At 36.7% G+C, this 16,733-nt stretch overlaps 1 protein-coding gene across 1 annotated transcript; it reads left to right on the plus strand.

Annotated features, from left to right (window-relative positions):
* Positions 1-6,847: 6,847 nt before the first annotated feature.
* On the plus strand, positions 6,848-16,378 carry MS3_00004808 (uncharacterized protein). Its single transcript, XM_051212775.1, has 6 exons — positions 6,848-7,347; positions 7,381-7,474; positions 7,556-7,741; positions 7,773-7,952; positions 7,985-8,298; positions 9,032-16,378. Exons 1-4 carry the CDS (start codon positions 7,103-7,105, stop codon positions 7,824-7,826), a joined length of 579 nt encoding a protein of 192 aa, XP_051068688.1. The 5' UTR covers positions 6,848-7,102; the 3' UTR covers positions 7,827-7,952; positions 7,985-8,298; positions 9,032-16,378.
* The last annotated feature ends 355 nt before the right edge of the window (positions 16,379-16,733 follow it).

Consider the following 16,733-nt stretch of genomic DNA (forward strand, 5'->3'; position numbering starts at 1 on the left):
TTGTAAATGGCAATTATGATAAGCCGGAACTAGACTCACATATAATTCTCAAGATTTGCAGTGCTTAGTAAACATGAATGCCCATTACCACTGCTATTATTAAATGATCAAGAGACGTAATTCAGCCCAAAGTTTAAAACAATAAAGTTATATTTATAGCATGTTTGACTGAATTTAGGAACAAGGTTAAAGCTGATGTATCAATCACACAAATGACGTATATAACTTGAATTAGTCTACGATTATTTGCCAAATGAATGAGCTAAAACCGTTCAAAATGCACGAAAGTCAACAAAATATTAAAATTTTAAGATTAAGCTGAAAAAGATCGACTCCGTAGTGCATTCGATAAGACGGTCAATATGAGAGAAAACTGCGAAAATAGCTTTTCTACACTATCAGTCAATTCAAGCTGACTGGCATTTTTTAGCAAGGTTATTTTCTACAAAGTGAGGTCTCTGACCAAGTGCCCAACCTCCCCGTTTATCCGCGCTTAGGACCGGCAATAACCTCAGGGGGAACTACAGGTAGCACAAACAAAAACGTAGCGAATAAATAGGGTGGCCGCAATAACCAAACATAAGGTTAAACAATCTGGAAATAGCTCAGAAAAAAGAACTTTAGTGAAAATGTAAGAAAAACAAAAACTACAGCGAGATATAATTAATACCATCTTAATCGGATTCAAAAATCACAGAAAGTTACATCTGAAGGAATCAAGAATAAGTTATATCGGTGTGTACGTGCAGGGATTTTCATACACAAAACTTTCCAAATGGTCTTACTCTTGCCCTAAAAATCATTATATGCAGTACAAGGTCCCTTCATATCTTCATTCATGGTTCACCCTAATATATAATCCGGACTGAATTTATAGCAGTACTTCAACCGGTCCTGCCTTCACTGATATACTAAGAAATTACTCAGGACATTCAAGGAGACACGATTTATGCATATCTCTCCTAACCATCTTGTTCTTCATACCTATTGCCATCATCTTAGCCTTTCTGTTGTTATGTTTCACAGCATTTTACCACTTCTAAGGGTCACTTTCCATCAGTCGAAACATCTGAAACCATAGTTAATACATCTTCACTGAAATTGCGACGTTCGACTCACCATTTTATGACGTGTTTGTAGGGACGGTAAATATTGTTATAGCCTCCTTTTCGAAAGCACATTGGCGAGATAATCAATTCGCTTTTAATCTCTTCCATACTTACCTTTAATGCTACCATCTACTGTGCCGTCACATCCCCCCTACAACAGGAAAAAATTGAGGACATGGCTGGTTTATACTCAGTATCACAGTCACTGCGGTTAAAGATGGATTTTTTAGGATCCTTTCAACCTTAACCAGATAGGCAGCCAAGGCCTTTTCAAATAAAAGCTGTTCCCAAGGGATCAGTAATTACATTCAGCGTATAGATCAAATAATCCTTTCCCATACTCTACTCCTGTGGTTGGATGATGGCGTGATTGAAACGTCATTGGTTCTGCTTCGTTGCTTATCTTCTAATGATTCAATTGCTTCATAAATGTCCATAGTCCAGAAATTGTACCGACAAAACTCTGTCTGTTATCACTATACCTCCCTCTTCCTTATATGGAACGCAATAAATAATCAGTGTTTAGGCTTATTATGCAAAATATCAATACAAACTATCACATGTCTCATCATCCAGTCATATACCATAGGGTATAAGAGTTACATATGTCCACTTCATATCATTCACTTTATCCATGAACATATGAAGATAATTAGCGATATCGTCTCGTAATTGAAAAACATCTACATGAATGTCAACTATTTACACGAATTAAAGCAAAACTTGAGACAAAATAGAACGCTGTTGGAGACAATAATTTCTATTGTCCCTCTGACAACCAGTGACTTGATTTCACAATTATACCCTGTACGATCATTTTATTTACTAGGAGGCTGGTGTGTTATCTGCTGTAAATGCCTGTGACATTTAGGTTTCAACACACTTAAGTAGATTACAACTTGCAAAGTCACACTGAAAATTTTATATTCTCACAACGTATGATGCCACAGACATTCGACCATAATTCACTTGGCTTTCAGGTGATTTTTACTCCACTTTTCATGATAGGTTGAAGCACTGAAAACACTTATATTCATATCAACTGACATAACTCTCTCCCTTCATTCTAACAGTGATTGGCAAATACCATGACGACATATGACAGGGTAGCATTGTAGTCACACATCAAGACAATTTGATGAAGTCCCACTGATGACCGTCACTAATGCCAAGAATCTGATGCAAACAAATTGTAGTGTCTCTAGGCCTACAACACCTAGCCGGCAGATCGATTTCGGGAAAAAATATATCTTTGATGTTTAAGGTTCGGAAAATTGGCACAGTTCAATAATTAACCATAAAGTTTCTGTGGGTGATAAAAGTATTCTGATGGATAAGCCAATTTGACACTCAGTAATATTCATGTAAATATCTTGTCCAATGGAAAATTTCACTACTGGTATCAGTAGATTTCGAGGGACTGTGGTATGAAATATCATTTTGAGCCTTAGAAGATGTGAGTATTGTCTACCTTCATTCGTAGACCATGGATTGGCTTGTAAAAGGTGTCATTCGACAATCTTTTTTGGCTATTATTTACCCTAAAGAAGTGGCTGAGATTATGTCACGAAGCGTAAAAGTATAATTTTTTCACTCGTTAAGATATAACAAAAATATATTGTTGTGCTTATTCAACAGTTGTATCGAAGGTATTGTAAGATCCATTTTGAATGCCTTGTGTGTTTGTGAAAATCCCTCCATGTATATACTTGCACTTTGTTCCTATTGATCTTCTTAGTTGTACATTGTTAACTTTTGGACTACATTTGAATTGTTAATATTTGTATTTTATTATAGTTTTCGTTTTTACCACACCTTCACTAATTCCCCATGTTTCTTCCCGAACTGCACTTATGTTGTTTTACTTTATACTAAGTCTGAGCGGCAGCCATTTTGGTTGGTTCCTGCTTTTGATTGTTTGACCTGTGTTGACTGGAATTGTGCATTTTGGTTGTGAATTGAAGCACTCTTCCAGAATTGAAAACACTCTGTGTTATAGAGCGACCAATTATTACCTTTTGAACGAATCTGTACGTGATCTATCCAGACAGGATAGAATAACATTTATTTGTGGTGATTGGTAATTTTCTTGCATTCTTTATCAACTTTCTTATTTATTGTAGTTTAGATTTGATCAATTAAACAATTATTGGTTGGGTAGCTGTGTGGTTATATTTGTTTAGGTAATAATGTATACTTAAATTTATGATAAATTATAGAACCGCTATCTTACCCAATTACCTTGTTCTGATTTCAAACGGGTAAGGGCGTGTATCCAACTTATCCAAGCAGCTGTCCAGCAGTCCAAACGTGGTTTGGATCCTACAGGTATGTCAATTATTGTCATGCCTTTAGTTGTAATACTGTTTGCAGTGTCAAAAGCATGATAACTGTGGACAGGAATGTGGTGCGAAATTGCCTATAAGATTGACGAGCAAATATAAAACATCAGAAGTTTTAGTAGTTGATCCCTGCGGTGCACATCAAAGAAAACATAACCAAGACATGATAACATGCAAAAAATAATGATAAGGTAAAAGTGATTAGAAGAATTCAAATATAAAAACAACAAACTGAATTCTAAGAACCAAGTTATGCATATTAAACGAAAAAAATAATGGCGACTGTTGTGTAGTGAATATTACTTCAAAGTAACTTTTTGAGTAACCGAACAAATGGAGTTCACCCAGTCATCAAATATTCTGCTATGAGTTCGACCTGATTTCATGAAGAGAACATACAAATAAAATAGCGCAAACATATCATGGGTTTAGTGCTCGACGAACCTGTTGTTCACAATGCTTTTCTAGCTGAAGACTCCAAAGTCAGTTAAAACAGAATTAAGGAACAAATAGGTCCGAAGATCTGAATAAATCTATGCGACACTATATCTTTACTGACTGTCTAAGAAGTCCACCTTATAATTCCTAATGTGATTCGAAAATTTTCCAGTATTCAACAAACTGGCTAACTACTTTATAACGTAATATGTTCCAACTCCAGCAATCCTGTTCAACAGTAAAAATGCATTAAATTTTGTCCAAGACATTTATCATCCAAACAGTTGTAGCTAGACTGTTTTTATTTATATGCAAACACAAAACAAACTTATGATGACATTGAAACATCGTTATGTTAGACCTCCATGCTTTTCCCTGTCGACGATGGGATAGAAAGACATAACTGCAATAAGTGTTATCACAATGTGTGCACCAGGCTCACGCCGGCTGCATATAAACGGTACTGTAAGCCACTATCACGTTGGTCGTGCAAAGAATGTTGTTCTTCAAAGTCTCTGCTGATTCTAGAGACGATTGAGCTGCTGAACATAGCTAGAAAATTGCCCTCTGATAAACAGGCAGCAGAAGATGAACAGAATTCCGTTTTCGAGAAATTTGAGAGCGTTATCATGAGCCCTAGACTTAAACGAGTCCATAAAGGTCATATTATTAAAATTCATGGTTGAGATTGCCTGTTGAACAGTTGTGCCGGCCCGTCCTAACATATGGAAGGGAGATATGGAGGCCATCAACTCCGCAGCATCGGCTGAAAGCTGGTGAATTGACTCGAAGGCATCAGTACAAGAGACATAAGCTCATTTCAGGCAGTTATACAATCGGGTAACTCAACCATACATAACCTGGACAGTCCCGGAGAAGAAGAAGTACGGCCGTCCCTGGATAGGCCGAGTTATTCAACGTTTACTAAATCAAAAGAAGAAATGTCGGAATTTCGCCATCAGCCTTAGTACAACAGATCTGTAAGAAACACGTGTATAATGAAAATTCGGGAAGCTCCGAGAAAATATGAAATGAATTTGGCACAATCTGCTCTCAAACAGCCTAAGAGAATATTCCCGTACATGAACCACGGGACAAGGATGCATCATCGGATTCCCAACCTAATTAAATAAGGGAGTGAATCTGGAGTGATAGAGGGAACTCAAGATATATCAGAGGCTATGGCTAGCTATTTTGGGGCGGTTTTCAATCAGGAACATCTTCTAGACAAAGAACCAGATCCAAATACAGAGTCAACAAACCACCTGTTCACTGTGGACTTTGATCAAGACGATGTACTTAAGGCATGGAAAAGTCAACAGGACCTGACGAACTACACCCCAAAATCTTGAGACATATTGCACAATATATCGCAGCTCCACTGACTGTGATATTCAATATGTCACTTGCTCAGGGTGTGTTACCTATGGGCTGGAAGTACGCAACCGTCACTCCTATACATGAAACAGGACCAAGACAACTTCCATCGAACTACAGACCTGCCAACCTCACCATTGTTGAAGTCAAAATATTGGAAAGAATAGTCAAACAGACCATAATGACATTTGTGGAAACCTATAACTTGTTAAACAACGAACAATATGGTTTCAGAAAGGATTTATCTTGTACAGCGAACCTTTTTATAGTAAGGTAATGCTGGATAAAGGCGCTAGACAATAGAAGATCAGTGGATGCTGTCTACATAGTCTTAATTAAGGCATTTGACAAGGTGCCAACCAATAGTCTGCTATTGAACTTGGAAAATCTTAGTATTGCCGGACCTCGTTTAAAATGGCTCAAGGATTTCCTAGTAGGTTGTAGACAGAAGGTACGAATAAATTCCTAGTGCCCCACCTGTAGACCAGTAAGTAGTGGAGTACCTTAATGTTCTGTCCTAGGTCCTTTACTTTTTAAACTGTATGTAAATGATTTCACAAGTATAGTAAAGTCCCAAATGTTGTTACATGCCGACGATGTAAAAATCTGAGGAGTAATAACGGGAGACGCAGATGAATGTACACTTCAGGCACACATAAATATTGTGATTAACTGGTCTAAAGGGTGGCTTATGACTATCAACACAGCAAAGTGTGTGTACATGCACTTTGGAGATACAAACGTTAATAGGTACAACGCAGCGGAAGTGCCTGTACCCGTGGTCCGGTCTCATAAGGATCTTGGGGTGACAGCGACTCATGACTTTAAGATGACAGCCCATTGCCGGGAGGTCGCAGCTAAGGGGTTTAGAACCCTCTGGGCTTGAAAACGGACATTCACTAAGTTAGGCACCACCATGTTCACTACAATTTACACAACTTTAGTGAGAACTAAAATTGAGGACCGCGTTCAGGCTGCGAGCCCCTGTTTAAAAGGTGACTCGGATATCCTGGAAAATGTATAGAAAGCAGCTACCAGCGCTATCCTAGGACTCCGCAGTTTACCATAAAAAGAGCGGCTTGAAAAGCTAGACCTCTTTACTCCGTAATATAGAAGACTAAGGGGAGATCTAACTTTGATGTATAGAATACAAAGAAATGATTTTGGACCGAACATATTCTCTCTTTTTCTTCCCATCAGATCGGGATATCTCAGAGGACATAGTAGGCGAGCAGAAAAGCCAGGAACGAAAAAATACCCTTGTCATACGTGTTTTCACACCGAGTCATCAATACTTGCACCTTCAAATGACTCATTGAAGAGAAGACTGGATACTCACAGAAGCATACTAGGAAAGGAATAACATTGGCCATAGGCTTTCTGCCCATAATATACAAATCCGAATCTGAACTCTGGATCAGACAGTTTACGATTAATGACACCAAATGACTGGAACCATGTCTTAACACCAAGAGTTAAGATAGAAATAGCTGATTGGTTTACGCTTGCGCATTGTAGGTACATTGAATACGAATTGTTTAACCAAATCACACAGTCGATTAAAATTACTCGGTGGTAATACAAATATCATGGAAAGTGTGTTAAATGAACTTCGGGAGTTAGGTGAGCAATTCGCAACTCATGTCCAGCGTGTGAAGCTTCTAAAAAATGAGGAAGATGTTAGTTCCCTTAAAAAGGCGATATCCAGCCTAGAGAATGATCTTAAGCAACTCCGAATGACCTATGAATGCCAGATAAATCACTTGAGTACTACTCTAAATATTGTACTGGACGAAAAAAGAGACTTGGAGAATGAAATTCTAGTAAGGAAAGAAAATGACGCTCATTTTCTGGATAGGTTCAGTTTTTTACGATTGGTATGTATTTTGCAGGATTTCAGTGGAATCGTCTAAAAATGCTAAACTTCTTCTGGAGATAAGTCATCTTAAAACTGACGTTGCCGAAAAAACTAATCAGATTACAGCGCTGAAAATGCATGTACAAGAGTTGGAGACACATGGGGAAGAGAAAGAGAACGTGAAATTGAAACTTACTGAGGAGATAAATTTTTTAAAGCAAAAGTACTATTCTTTAATATTTATGTAGAATTAAAGACTTTCAATGTCTGAAGATCTATACACTGAGACTGCTAATCAGCTTCAAAGTGCATTGATGGCATTAAATTCTCAAAAACTGTTTGCGAAGGAGGTGAGTTATCTCCCGTTTGTTGTATTCTCCAATTTTCCAGTTTTGTATTTTTTTCTAAAACAAAATATTATTGTTTTGTAGCGTCTTAGTCGCAGTCAAAACAGAATACAATGGTATATCTCTCAGTTCGCCGCAAAAGATTTCCAAGTTGAAGAATCTCGCAGAAAGGAAGCTTCCATTTCTACTGCCATCTCTCAACTGCGTGCCAAAGCCCAGGAGGAACTTATTCAGTACCGTCAGCAAGCTGCAGACATCTACAAGAAACCAGTAGGCTCTAGTTGATATTTTTATACCCTAGATTAACTCTTACTTTTACATAACTTTTAAAATAACTTGCCTGTTGCCTTTGTAGATAGCTACTTTGCAAAGTCAGTTGGTTTCGGAGAGAAGAGAAAATCGATTTTTGAAGACTAAATGTCTGAAGAATGATCAAACAATTCTTAACTTGCAGCGGCAAATTGCTGAATTGAATTCTAAAGTTTGTTGTTCAAAATACCTTTAATTTCTTAGGTTTACAGCACTGAACATCAAACTGAACTTTTGAAGAATGCTTTGGAAAGTTTGGGGAAGGAGCATAATCGCTTAAGAAGTACCTATGAGGATAAGATTCAGAGACTGGAGGCTTCTATAACTTCTAGTGCCGTTGACTTTGATTTAATGCGAAGTAAAGAGAATGAAGTTATGAAGGAATTATCAAAATTTAAAAGCATGTTGAATTTAGACGAAGAGAGTCTCCACACACGGACATATAACGAACAAATTAATCAAGTTATTGGGGAACTGGATGATGAGGAGAATTTTCAGCGTTTGGAAAATGACAAAAAGTGAGATATTTGTGTTAAACGTGGTCTTCTTCCATATTCTGACACCTCTCAATACGCAAGTTATTTTACCCAAGTAAATAAAGGAAACGTTTAGTGTTGTGTTTCGTTTTAAAGAAATTACTTGATGTATTATTAATAAGTAAACCTTTTTTATGATTTGGTAGATTTGTTAATTCAAGATCTTAAACACTAGTAATATATTTGAACTTTCGTGTTTTATGGAGCTGTAGACCCAATAAGTAATTACTGTATCTAACTGACTCTCAACAAGTAGATCATAGTTATGAAACATGTTTTTTATATTAATGTCATAAAAGGCAGTTAGAGATAATCCTTAAGTTTTGTGGTATATTCATTTGTTTTCTCTGGATAGAAACTCAGTCGGCCCTACTATAACTGGAGTAAAATACCAACATTATACTACATGCAGCAAAAAAGGGTGCTCTCATTGTTTGCGCATCTTTCTCCTGCGTTCGATCTTCAATCACTTTATGTGGACAGCCGGGAACATATGTGTCTCGAGTGGAATTGTTTATCTTCTTAGGGTCTTTTCTTCAAACTCAAATTTAGCCAAATCATTTGGTTTTATTGATGAAATATGTCATTAGTATTCTCAGTCTTTGAAAGCACTCTAATACAAGAAACTTGAGTTTGAAAAAATTACGTTAGAGATTTTGCTATTTATTATTAACCTCAGTTAATTCAAACAAATTTAAAAGCTTTTGTTTTTCAGAATCGAATTTGACAGAACATATGAACCGAGAGCTATCTCACATACGGATTGTGCCGTTCCATCAAAAGGTATACATTCTTTTGTGATGGCATCAAATGGTGACCTCCGCGACACTCCTCAGAATATTGATGTTGAGTTACAAAACTGTGATCAAGTAAACTTTGACACGAAGAAGTTTGGTCTAAGTTCTTCCAAAAATGCAATCATGGATACAAAAATCAATGCCTCAGTACCTGGTAGTCCAAATTCATCGATGTGCTTATCAGGATCCAAGTAAGAGTTTTTATTTTAGATACTCATTCACAAACGATTAATATTTGGATACAAAGATGAGTGATGGCTAGCAGTGGAATCCAGGAAGCGTGTTTCAGTTCCAGTCCTAAACATCAATGGGACGATTCAAACAACCAATGTAAAAATGAATTAAACTTTACCCCACTGCACAAGCCAGTGGCTTTCTGGACTCATTAGCTAAGTAGAAAACGCGGTAGTGTTTACAGCGAACGGTGAACACCAACTCTGACGTGTAAATGCATTCAGCTGACGAGTCCAAAATAGGACGAAACGCGCGTCCTAGATTCCACTGCTAGTGAACATCTGTATTTGCTTATAACGCTTGCGATTTAAGGCAATGTCGAATCATATGCACAAGGTGCATATATACCAATAAGAGACTGATCCATTGCAGTTCTGAACATCAATGGGAAGATGAATTACTGTTTGGATGATTGATGGACGACTTGTTTTTCAAACTCTAACTATCATTACCGCATGATTCGCAACTGAACGTTGTCATTATTCGTAATCAATATAATTTTGAATCTAAACAATTTGTTTTACAGTTTTATCTTTTCAGAATTTGAAATATAGTTTTCAGCGTAAGAGCTAGTTTTAAGCAATTAGTCTTTTTTAAAGTTTCGATTAAATAAAGATAAAACGTAGTTGATTTGAAAAACGTGATATATTTACTCTATAAATTCCAAATAATCTAGTGATTCATATACGTTTTAAGTCATTTTGTATGGAAATTAATCAACGTTAGGCAAAAGTTCAAATGAAAAGGAGTAACTAAAAAAAGGACGAGAAAATCAACTGCTTAATGACGATAATGATTTCGAAATGTTGCCAGTAAATTTTAAGTCGAGATTAAATCCGATACCGCTTTGAATGTACTCTATTGTTAAAAGTCAAAGATCACAGTGTTTTAGCATAACTTGCAAGACAATTCATATATTTAAATATTCAGACCATTGAAAAAATTTGATACTGACTATTAAGAACGTTCAAAAATCTTTAATGTCATTTTCAAGGTATTTTGTGTTACACTTCTTAATTACACTAGTTAGCTATCATAGATGTAATGAAGAATAATTATAAGCTAAGTTTTTGATTTTTCAGTAGTTGAGATTATGAGTCGGTTGAAGCTAGACCACCATGGAAAAGCTGGAAGCACTGGATGGCCGTTTCATCCTATTGTGCGACTTCCCAATAGTGCGGATCTACGATCACGCCCCGCGAGATTCGAACTTGGGGCCTATCGGTCTCACGCGAGAACGCTTCACCTCTAAACCACTGAGCAAACTGGCATCCAACTGTGTTAATGTTTAACTTTAAGTAGTCCACAGAATTGAGCCACTGTCCACAATTGTGTTTAGTGAGTTACTGTCTTACAACAGACCCGTTTGAACCCCACTGGCTACTGCTTCTTTTTCTTGTTATCACAATTACACCTGTTCAAAACTGTGAAATAAAATAAATTTCCTATAGGGATAAGAATAACTTTGTCAATGAAGGTAGACAAATTTAATATGATAACTAAACTTGAAACATTATGTGAAACAAAACAAACAATCAGTTAACGTAACACATGAACTTTTACATGAAACTACATTTTTAACAGTTGAATTCATGAATCAATCTAAACTAGACCATTGAAAACCTTTAAGCACTGGACGTCCATTTCGTCCTAGTATAGGACTCCTCATCAGTACTCATTCACGATCATGCACATGCAAACGCTTCACTTCTAAACCCCTGAATTGATATCCAATAGTGTTAACGTCTTACTTCAACCAATTCATGACCTGAATTTTGTTATTATGTTAAAGTTCTTCATAGAAAATTTATTTCAACTTCTTGATTCTTGGTTAAATTAATGAAGATATTATTAAATTCAAATTGATACATACATAAGACCTCTGTATGAGAACTGTTATCATTCTAATTATTATGTTTACAGTATAACAGCTTAAGTTCGATGTTTTTCCTGTAGTGACTTCATATATCTGTATTCCTATTTCACTTTGTCCTCTTTTTTTGTTATTACAATTTTCTCAAAAACAGACAAACAAACAGTAAGGGTAATCAGCACTTTTGTGTTCTTTAACAAAAAATAATATTCGTTTCTTATCGAATAGTAATCAATATTGATTGAATTATTTTTGTTAAATGAGGACAAATTTTTTTTATTGCTAACAAAGTATATTAAATCTTCCCTCTTGTAATTGACATGGTAGCAATTGTGAATGAAGCTATTTCAGTTCACTAATCACGTGAATAAAAGAATATTAATCCAGTTATTTTATATTTGTTAACCATTATCATATTTTCGAGTGTCATATTGATCTTTCTACCAAATTTAAAGTTTTTTTAAGATTGAAACTAATAACATAGCCCCCTGAATGTTCTGGTACGGTCGAAGGTAGAGAAATTCAACTTTACCTCTCCAAATGATCTCACATGGTTATGTGTATATGGTTTTAGCCTTCTGGCGGTAGCGTTGTTGTTAACAAAATTGTGAGGGTGAAAAGTAAATGTCCAGTGCTTTATCCGGGTTGGTGGATATAAAAAAACCATCTGAGGGAGCTGGAAAACCCTGATTTCAAAGCAATGGTGCACATGGGCCCCAGAATCCTGAGGGAAAAAGGCTTATAAATCGATTGTTGACCACTGACTACTATGCGACTGTATCTTCTCACGTTGATCCACCACCATGTGGATTAGACCTTTTGTTCAATAGCTCCGTGTGTAGCCTCCTAAGAAAACCACCTGCTTCGCTCTGGGCACTCTGGCAGTACCTCGGCCCTCACACATGTCGAATGATTTATGTGACGCATATCTATTTGGTGCCTCCTTGTACGAATGTTTGTGTGTTTAAATAAATAATAATAAATACCTCATTAACACAACAAGATGAACACCAAATTCATAGTTTTTACTTCAACGACAGTAATATATAAAAGAAAGATTGTTTATAAGAATATAATACAGGAAGAAAGAATTAGTTCGTAGAAAGATATGAAGCGATTTTAATATCACGGTTTGAAAGAAGACAGGGAGTGTATACACCTACGGCATTGTGATCGATTCTGAGCCATGTCACACAGTCTCCAAACGAGTAGTCTGCATCTACCAAAATGGCTGGGACCAGAAGTTAGTGACTTCAAGCACTGATGCCACGTTTTGATTTGACCGCGCCTAACTTTCTTCCAACCATCCCGAACACCGGTTAACATTGCACGTTGTAGTAATCGGTGTTGAGGCATACGTAACACGTGGCCCAACCATCATAGTCGGTGAAAATTTACAACCTGATCGACTGATTTACCATCAATCCCTAATACCCTGTGTCTAAGCACACTATTACTTACTCGGTGATCCAAGTAGATACGAGCAATATTTCTGTTTGTTTGTTTAAAACACATAAACATTGGTACAACGCAGCACCAAATAGATATGCGCCACATAAATTGTTTGATTTATTTGAGGGCCAGGATACTGCCCGGGTACCCAGACCGAATCAGGTAGCAATATTTGTAAGACATCTGTGACCAAATACCGGTATCTCATGAGTATCTTTTACTTCTAATGGCCACATTTCGCAGCCGTAAATTAGAACAAAACAAACTGCTGCAGAATATACTCGTCGCTTAATAGATAAATGGATATCTCGCCATAGGTGAAATAATTTGGCAAAAGCCCAAACGAGTTTTCTGAATCCGTGCAGAGATTTCTTAAAGTCAAAATATCTTTTAAAGTCTGAAGTTAAAGATAGTTTGTATTACGACATAGAATTATTATCCAACATCTTTGAAATGTAAAAAAACGATTGATAAGTTCTTCATATTAATTAAATATCAAAAAAAGAAAAAACCTTTATCAGAAGGGATTTTGTAGAGATTTTGGTAATTTTAGAGTGGAATTCATGAGTCAATTGAAGCTACACCACCATGGAAAACCTCACAAAACCCTTTCTGATATTATTCAACATATGCTCACTAATGACTGGCTTCAAGAGGTATTTCCTGGAGTTATAGTGAGAAGCAGTGACCACTGGAGTTCAAGTGGGTCTGTTGTGAGATAGTAACTCACTGAACACAATGGTAGACAGTGGCTCAATTTCGTGGATTGGTTGAAGTTGAACATTAACACGATTGGATGCCGGCTTAGTGATCTAGAGGTTAAGCGTTCGTGTGCGAGACCGACAGACCCTGGGTTCATATCCAACGGGGCAACATCGTGGATGCGCACTGCTGAGGAGTCCCACAATAGGATGAAACGGTCGTCTAGTGATTCCAGGTTTTTCATGTTGGTCTAGCTTTAATTGACTCGAGAAATCAACCATGAAATAAACTAATTAATTTCTTTTTTTTTACATGAAGTGCTATTGGATACTTACAAATTTGTGAAATTGATCCCAATGGTGAGTATTTACTTCTATGGAATTCAAGTACAAACAAGGTAAATTTATTCAACAAATATGATATAATGAGAAAGAACTTAATTTATTGGAATATAAGTTATATAAAAGATCAATTTTTTTTAAGTATTCATGACAGTTAATCAGACTTTGGGGAGGGGGATTTATTTCGTAATTTAGTAACTTAATTATATCTATTGGTCATAATCGTTTAATGTACTGATACTGTAAATTTGGTTTATATGGTGATTTACTCCTTGATTAATGTCAGTGAGTCGCTCTAAGCTTACTTACGTACGCCTGTTACTGCTCGTAGAGGAGCATAGGCCACTCACCAGCACTCTCCATCCAACCTTGTGTGTTGTTCATCATTTTCATATCTGATTCTACTTCCCGACGTAATGTGTTTTTTGAACTTTCTCTTTTCCGCTTCCCTTCGGAATTCCAAGTTAGGGCTAGCCTCGTGGCGCAGTTTGATGATTTGCGTAGTGTATGTTCTATCCACTTCCATCGTTTTTTCCTAATTTCCTCTTCAGCTGGAAACGGATTTGTTCTCCCTCAGAGAAGGCTGTTGCTGATGGTGTCTGGTCAATGAATGTTGAGTATCTTGCGTAGACAATTACTTATAAATACTTGTACCTCCTTGATGATGGTTGTGGTAGTTCTCCAAGTTTCAGCTCCGTACAGTAGAACTGTCTTGACGTTCGCATTGAAGATTTTGACTTTGATATTGGTTGACAGTTGTTTTGAATTCCATATGTTCTTCAATTGTAGGAATGCTATCTTTGCTTCCCCAATCATCGCCTTTACGTCTGCATTCGATCCTCCTTGTTCATCAATGATGCTTCCTAGGTATGTGAAGGAGTCGATCTAAACTAGACCATTGAAAACCTGTAAACACCGGATGTCCATTTTGTTCTAGTAGGGTACTCCTCAACAATTTGCATCCACAATCCCACACACGGAACTCGAGCTTGAATTGACTCATGAATTCAATCTCTAGAAATCTTCATTCTGATAATTATTACGTTATCTAAAAACTGACTATTAATCTATGTAAATAAATCACTCAAAATTTAGTGTATTCAGACATTATTTTGGTTTATTTTTGATGCATAATAAGTCCTTACCCATCGTCTTCATGTTTTAAATAACATTTTGCAATTCACAGTTTCCGGTAATAAGTACCAGCTCTCAGCCGCTATCACACAGAACAATATGATGTATTGGCTAAGTTAATGAGTCACAACAAAGGATTAGAACTAAATGGTATGATTTTAGTTTGAAAATTTAAAAGATGCACTGATTTTGGTGTATTCATTCTTCTCAATACTATCTGATCAAAACATAGAGCTAGGTCTCACTACAAAGAAATATTAAAAACCAGAAGGTACTGGAGAACTTTTTGACCCTAGTTTTGGAGGGCTTTTACATAAGCCATCACTTATAAAGAATATGTCTATATTGAACAGTATTATCGAGATTACTTTAATTCGTGATGATTTTCTCACTGGTAATATAACTTCAAGATGAGTTCCTAAAATTATTTTGGGAAATCATAACCAGAAGAGTTCAACCATATGAAGAAAAAGACTGTTATTTCTAATCATATTAGGTTGTTTATTTGTCATTCTCATGAATTATCTGAAGTTCAAAATGTGTGCAGTAGAATTAAAAATCAGTGTTTCAAAGACATCACTTACTGCGCGACATGAAATTCCTGGTCTCCATCCCTGAGGATTGCTATAGTCTTTCGCTGTTGATGAGTCACTTAGTTGAGTTACTACATTCGCTAACCTTATTGATCGTATATACCTAGTACATATTAGCCAATCATTCACACATTCGTATAACACTCAAGAAGATTATTACCATTAAAAACACAACTTCAGTAGTTCGGTTACTTTATATTGGTATACACATCGAGTACGTGGTTGAACGAAATTACAAATTGAGGTCAAGCCAATAAAGATTATGTAATAACAGTTGTTTAGTATACTTTGCCTCTGCATCAGTAAGCCTCAATATTCACAAAGGAAAAACCAAGATCCTCAAATGCAACACGGTGAACACTAACCTAATCACACTTAATGGCGAAACTCCGGAAGATGTGGTAACCTTCACATACCTAGGAAGCATCATTGATGAACAAGGAGGATCGAATGCAGACGTAAAGGCGATGATTGGGGAAGCAAAGATAGCATTCCTACAATTGAAGAACATATGGAATTCAAAACAACTGTCAACCAATATCAAAGTCAAAATCTTCAATGCGAACGTCAAGACAGTTCTACTGTACGGAGCTGAAACTTGGAGAACTACCACAACCATCATCAAGGAGGTACAAGTATTTATAAGTAATTGTCTACGCAAGATACTCAACATTCATTGACCAGACACCATCAGCAACAGCCTTCTCTGAGGGAGAACAAATCCGTTTCCAGCTGAAGAGGAAATTAGGAAAAAACGATGGAAGTGGATAGAACATACACTACGCAAATCATCAAACTGCGCCACGAGGCTAGCCCTAACTTGGAATTCCGAAGGGAAGCGGAAAAGAGAAAGTTCAAAAAACACATTACGTCGGGAAGTAGAATCAGATATGAAAATGATGAACAACACACAAGGTTGGATGGAGAGTGCTGGTGAGTGGCCTATGCTCCTCTACGAGCAGTAACAGGCGTATCAGTATCAAATCCTTTTTTTAGAAATACTCCATAGTTCTCCTTTGTTTTAAGTGATTGTCTAGTTCGAGTCAATCCATGATGTTAACTTTAAAATTCAATAATCTCTACAAAGCATTTAATATTGAAAATAATGATGATATTGTAGTGTGGCATCGAGTCGCGTTTGACTATGATAACCACTACAGGAAGACTACGTGCCAGTTAACCGATAAGATCCCTTGTAGGCCAAATATCAGAAGGCATTTGATGGCTTTAGTCGAGATGTATTTGTTAGCGTTCCCGCGGTATCGAAAGAATACCGAGATCGTGCCAGTTT

This window comes from Schistosoma haematobium, chromosome 3 (assembly GCF_000699445.3).
Source record: "Schistosoma haematobium chromosome 3, whole genome shotgun sequence".
In the NCBI taxonomy this organism is placed as follows: Eukaryota; Metazoa; Platyhelminthes; class Trematoda; order Strigeidida; family Schistosomatidae; genus Schistosoma; species Schistosoma haematobium.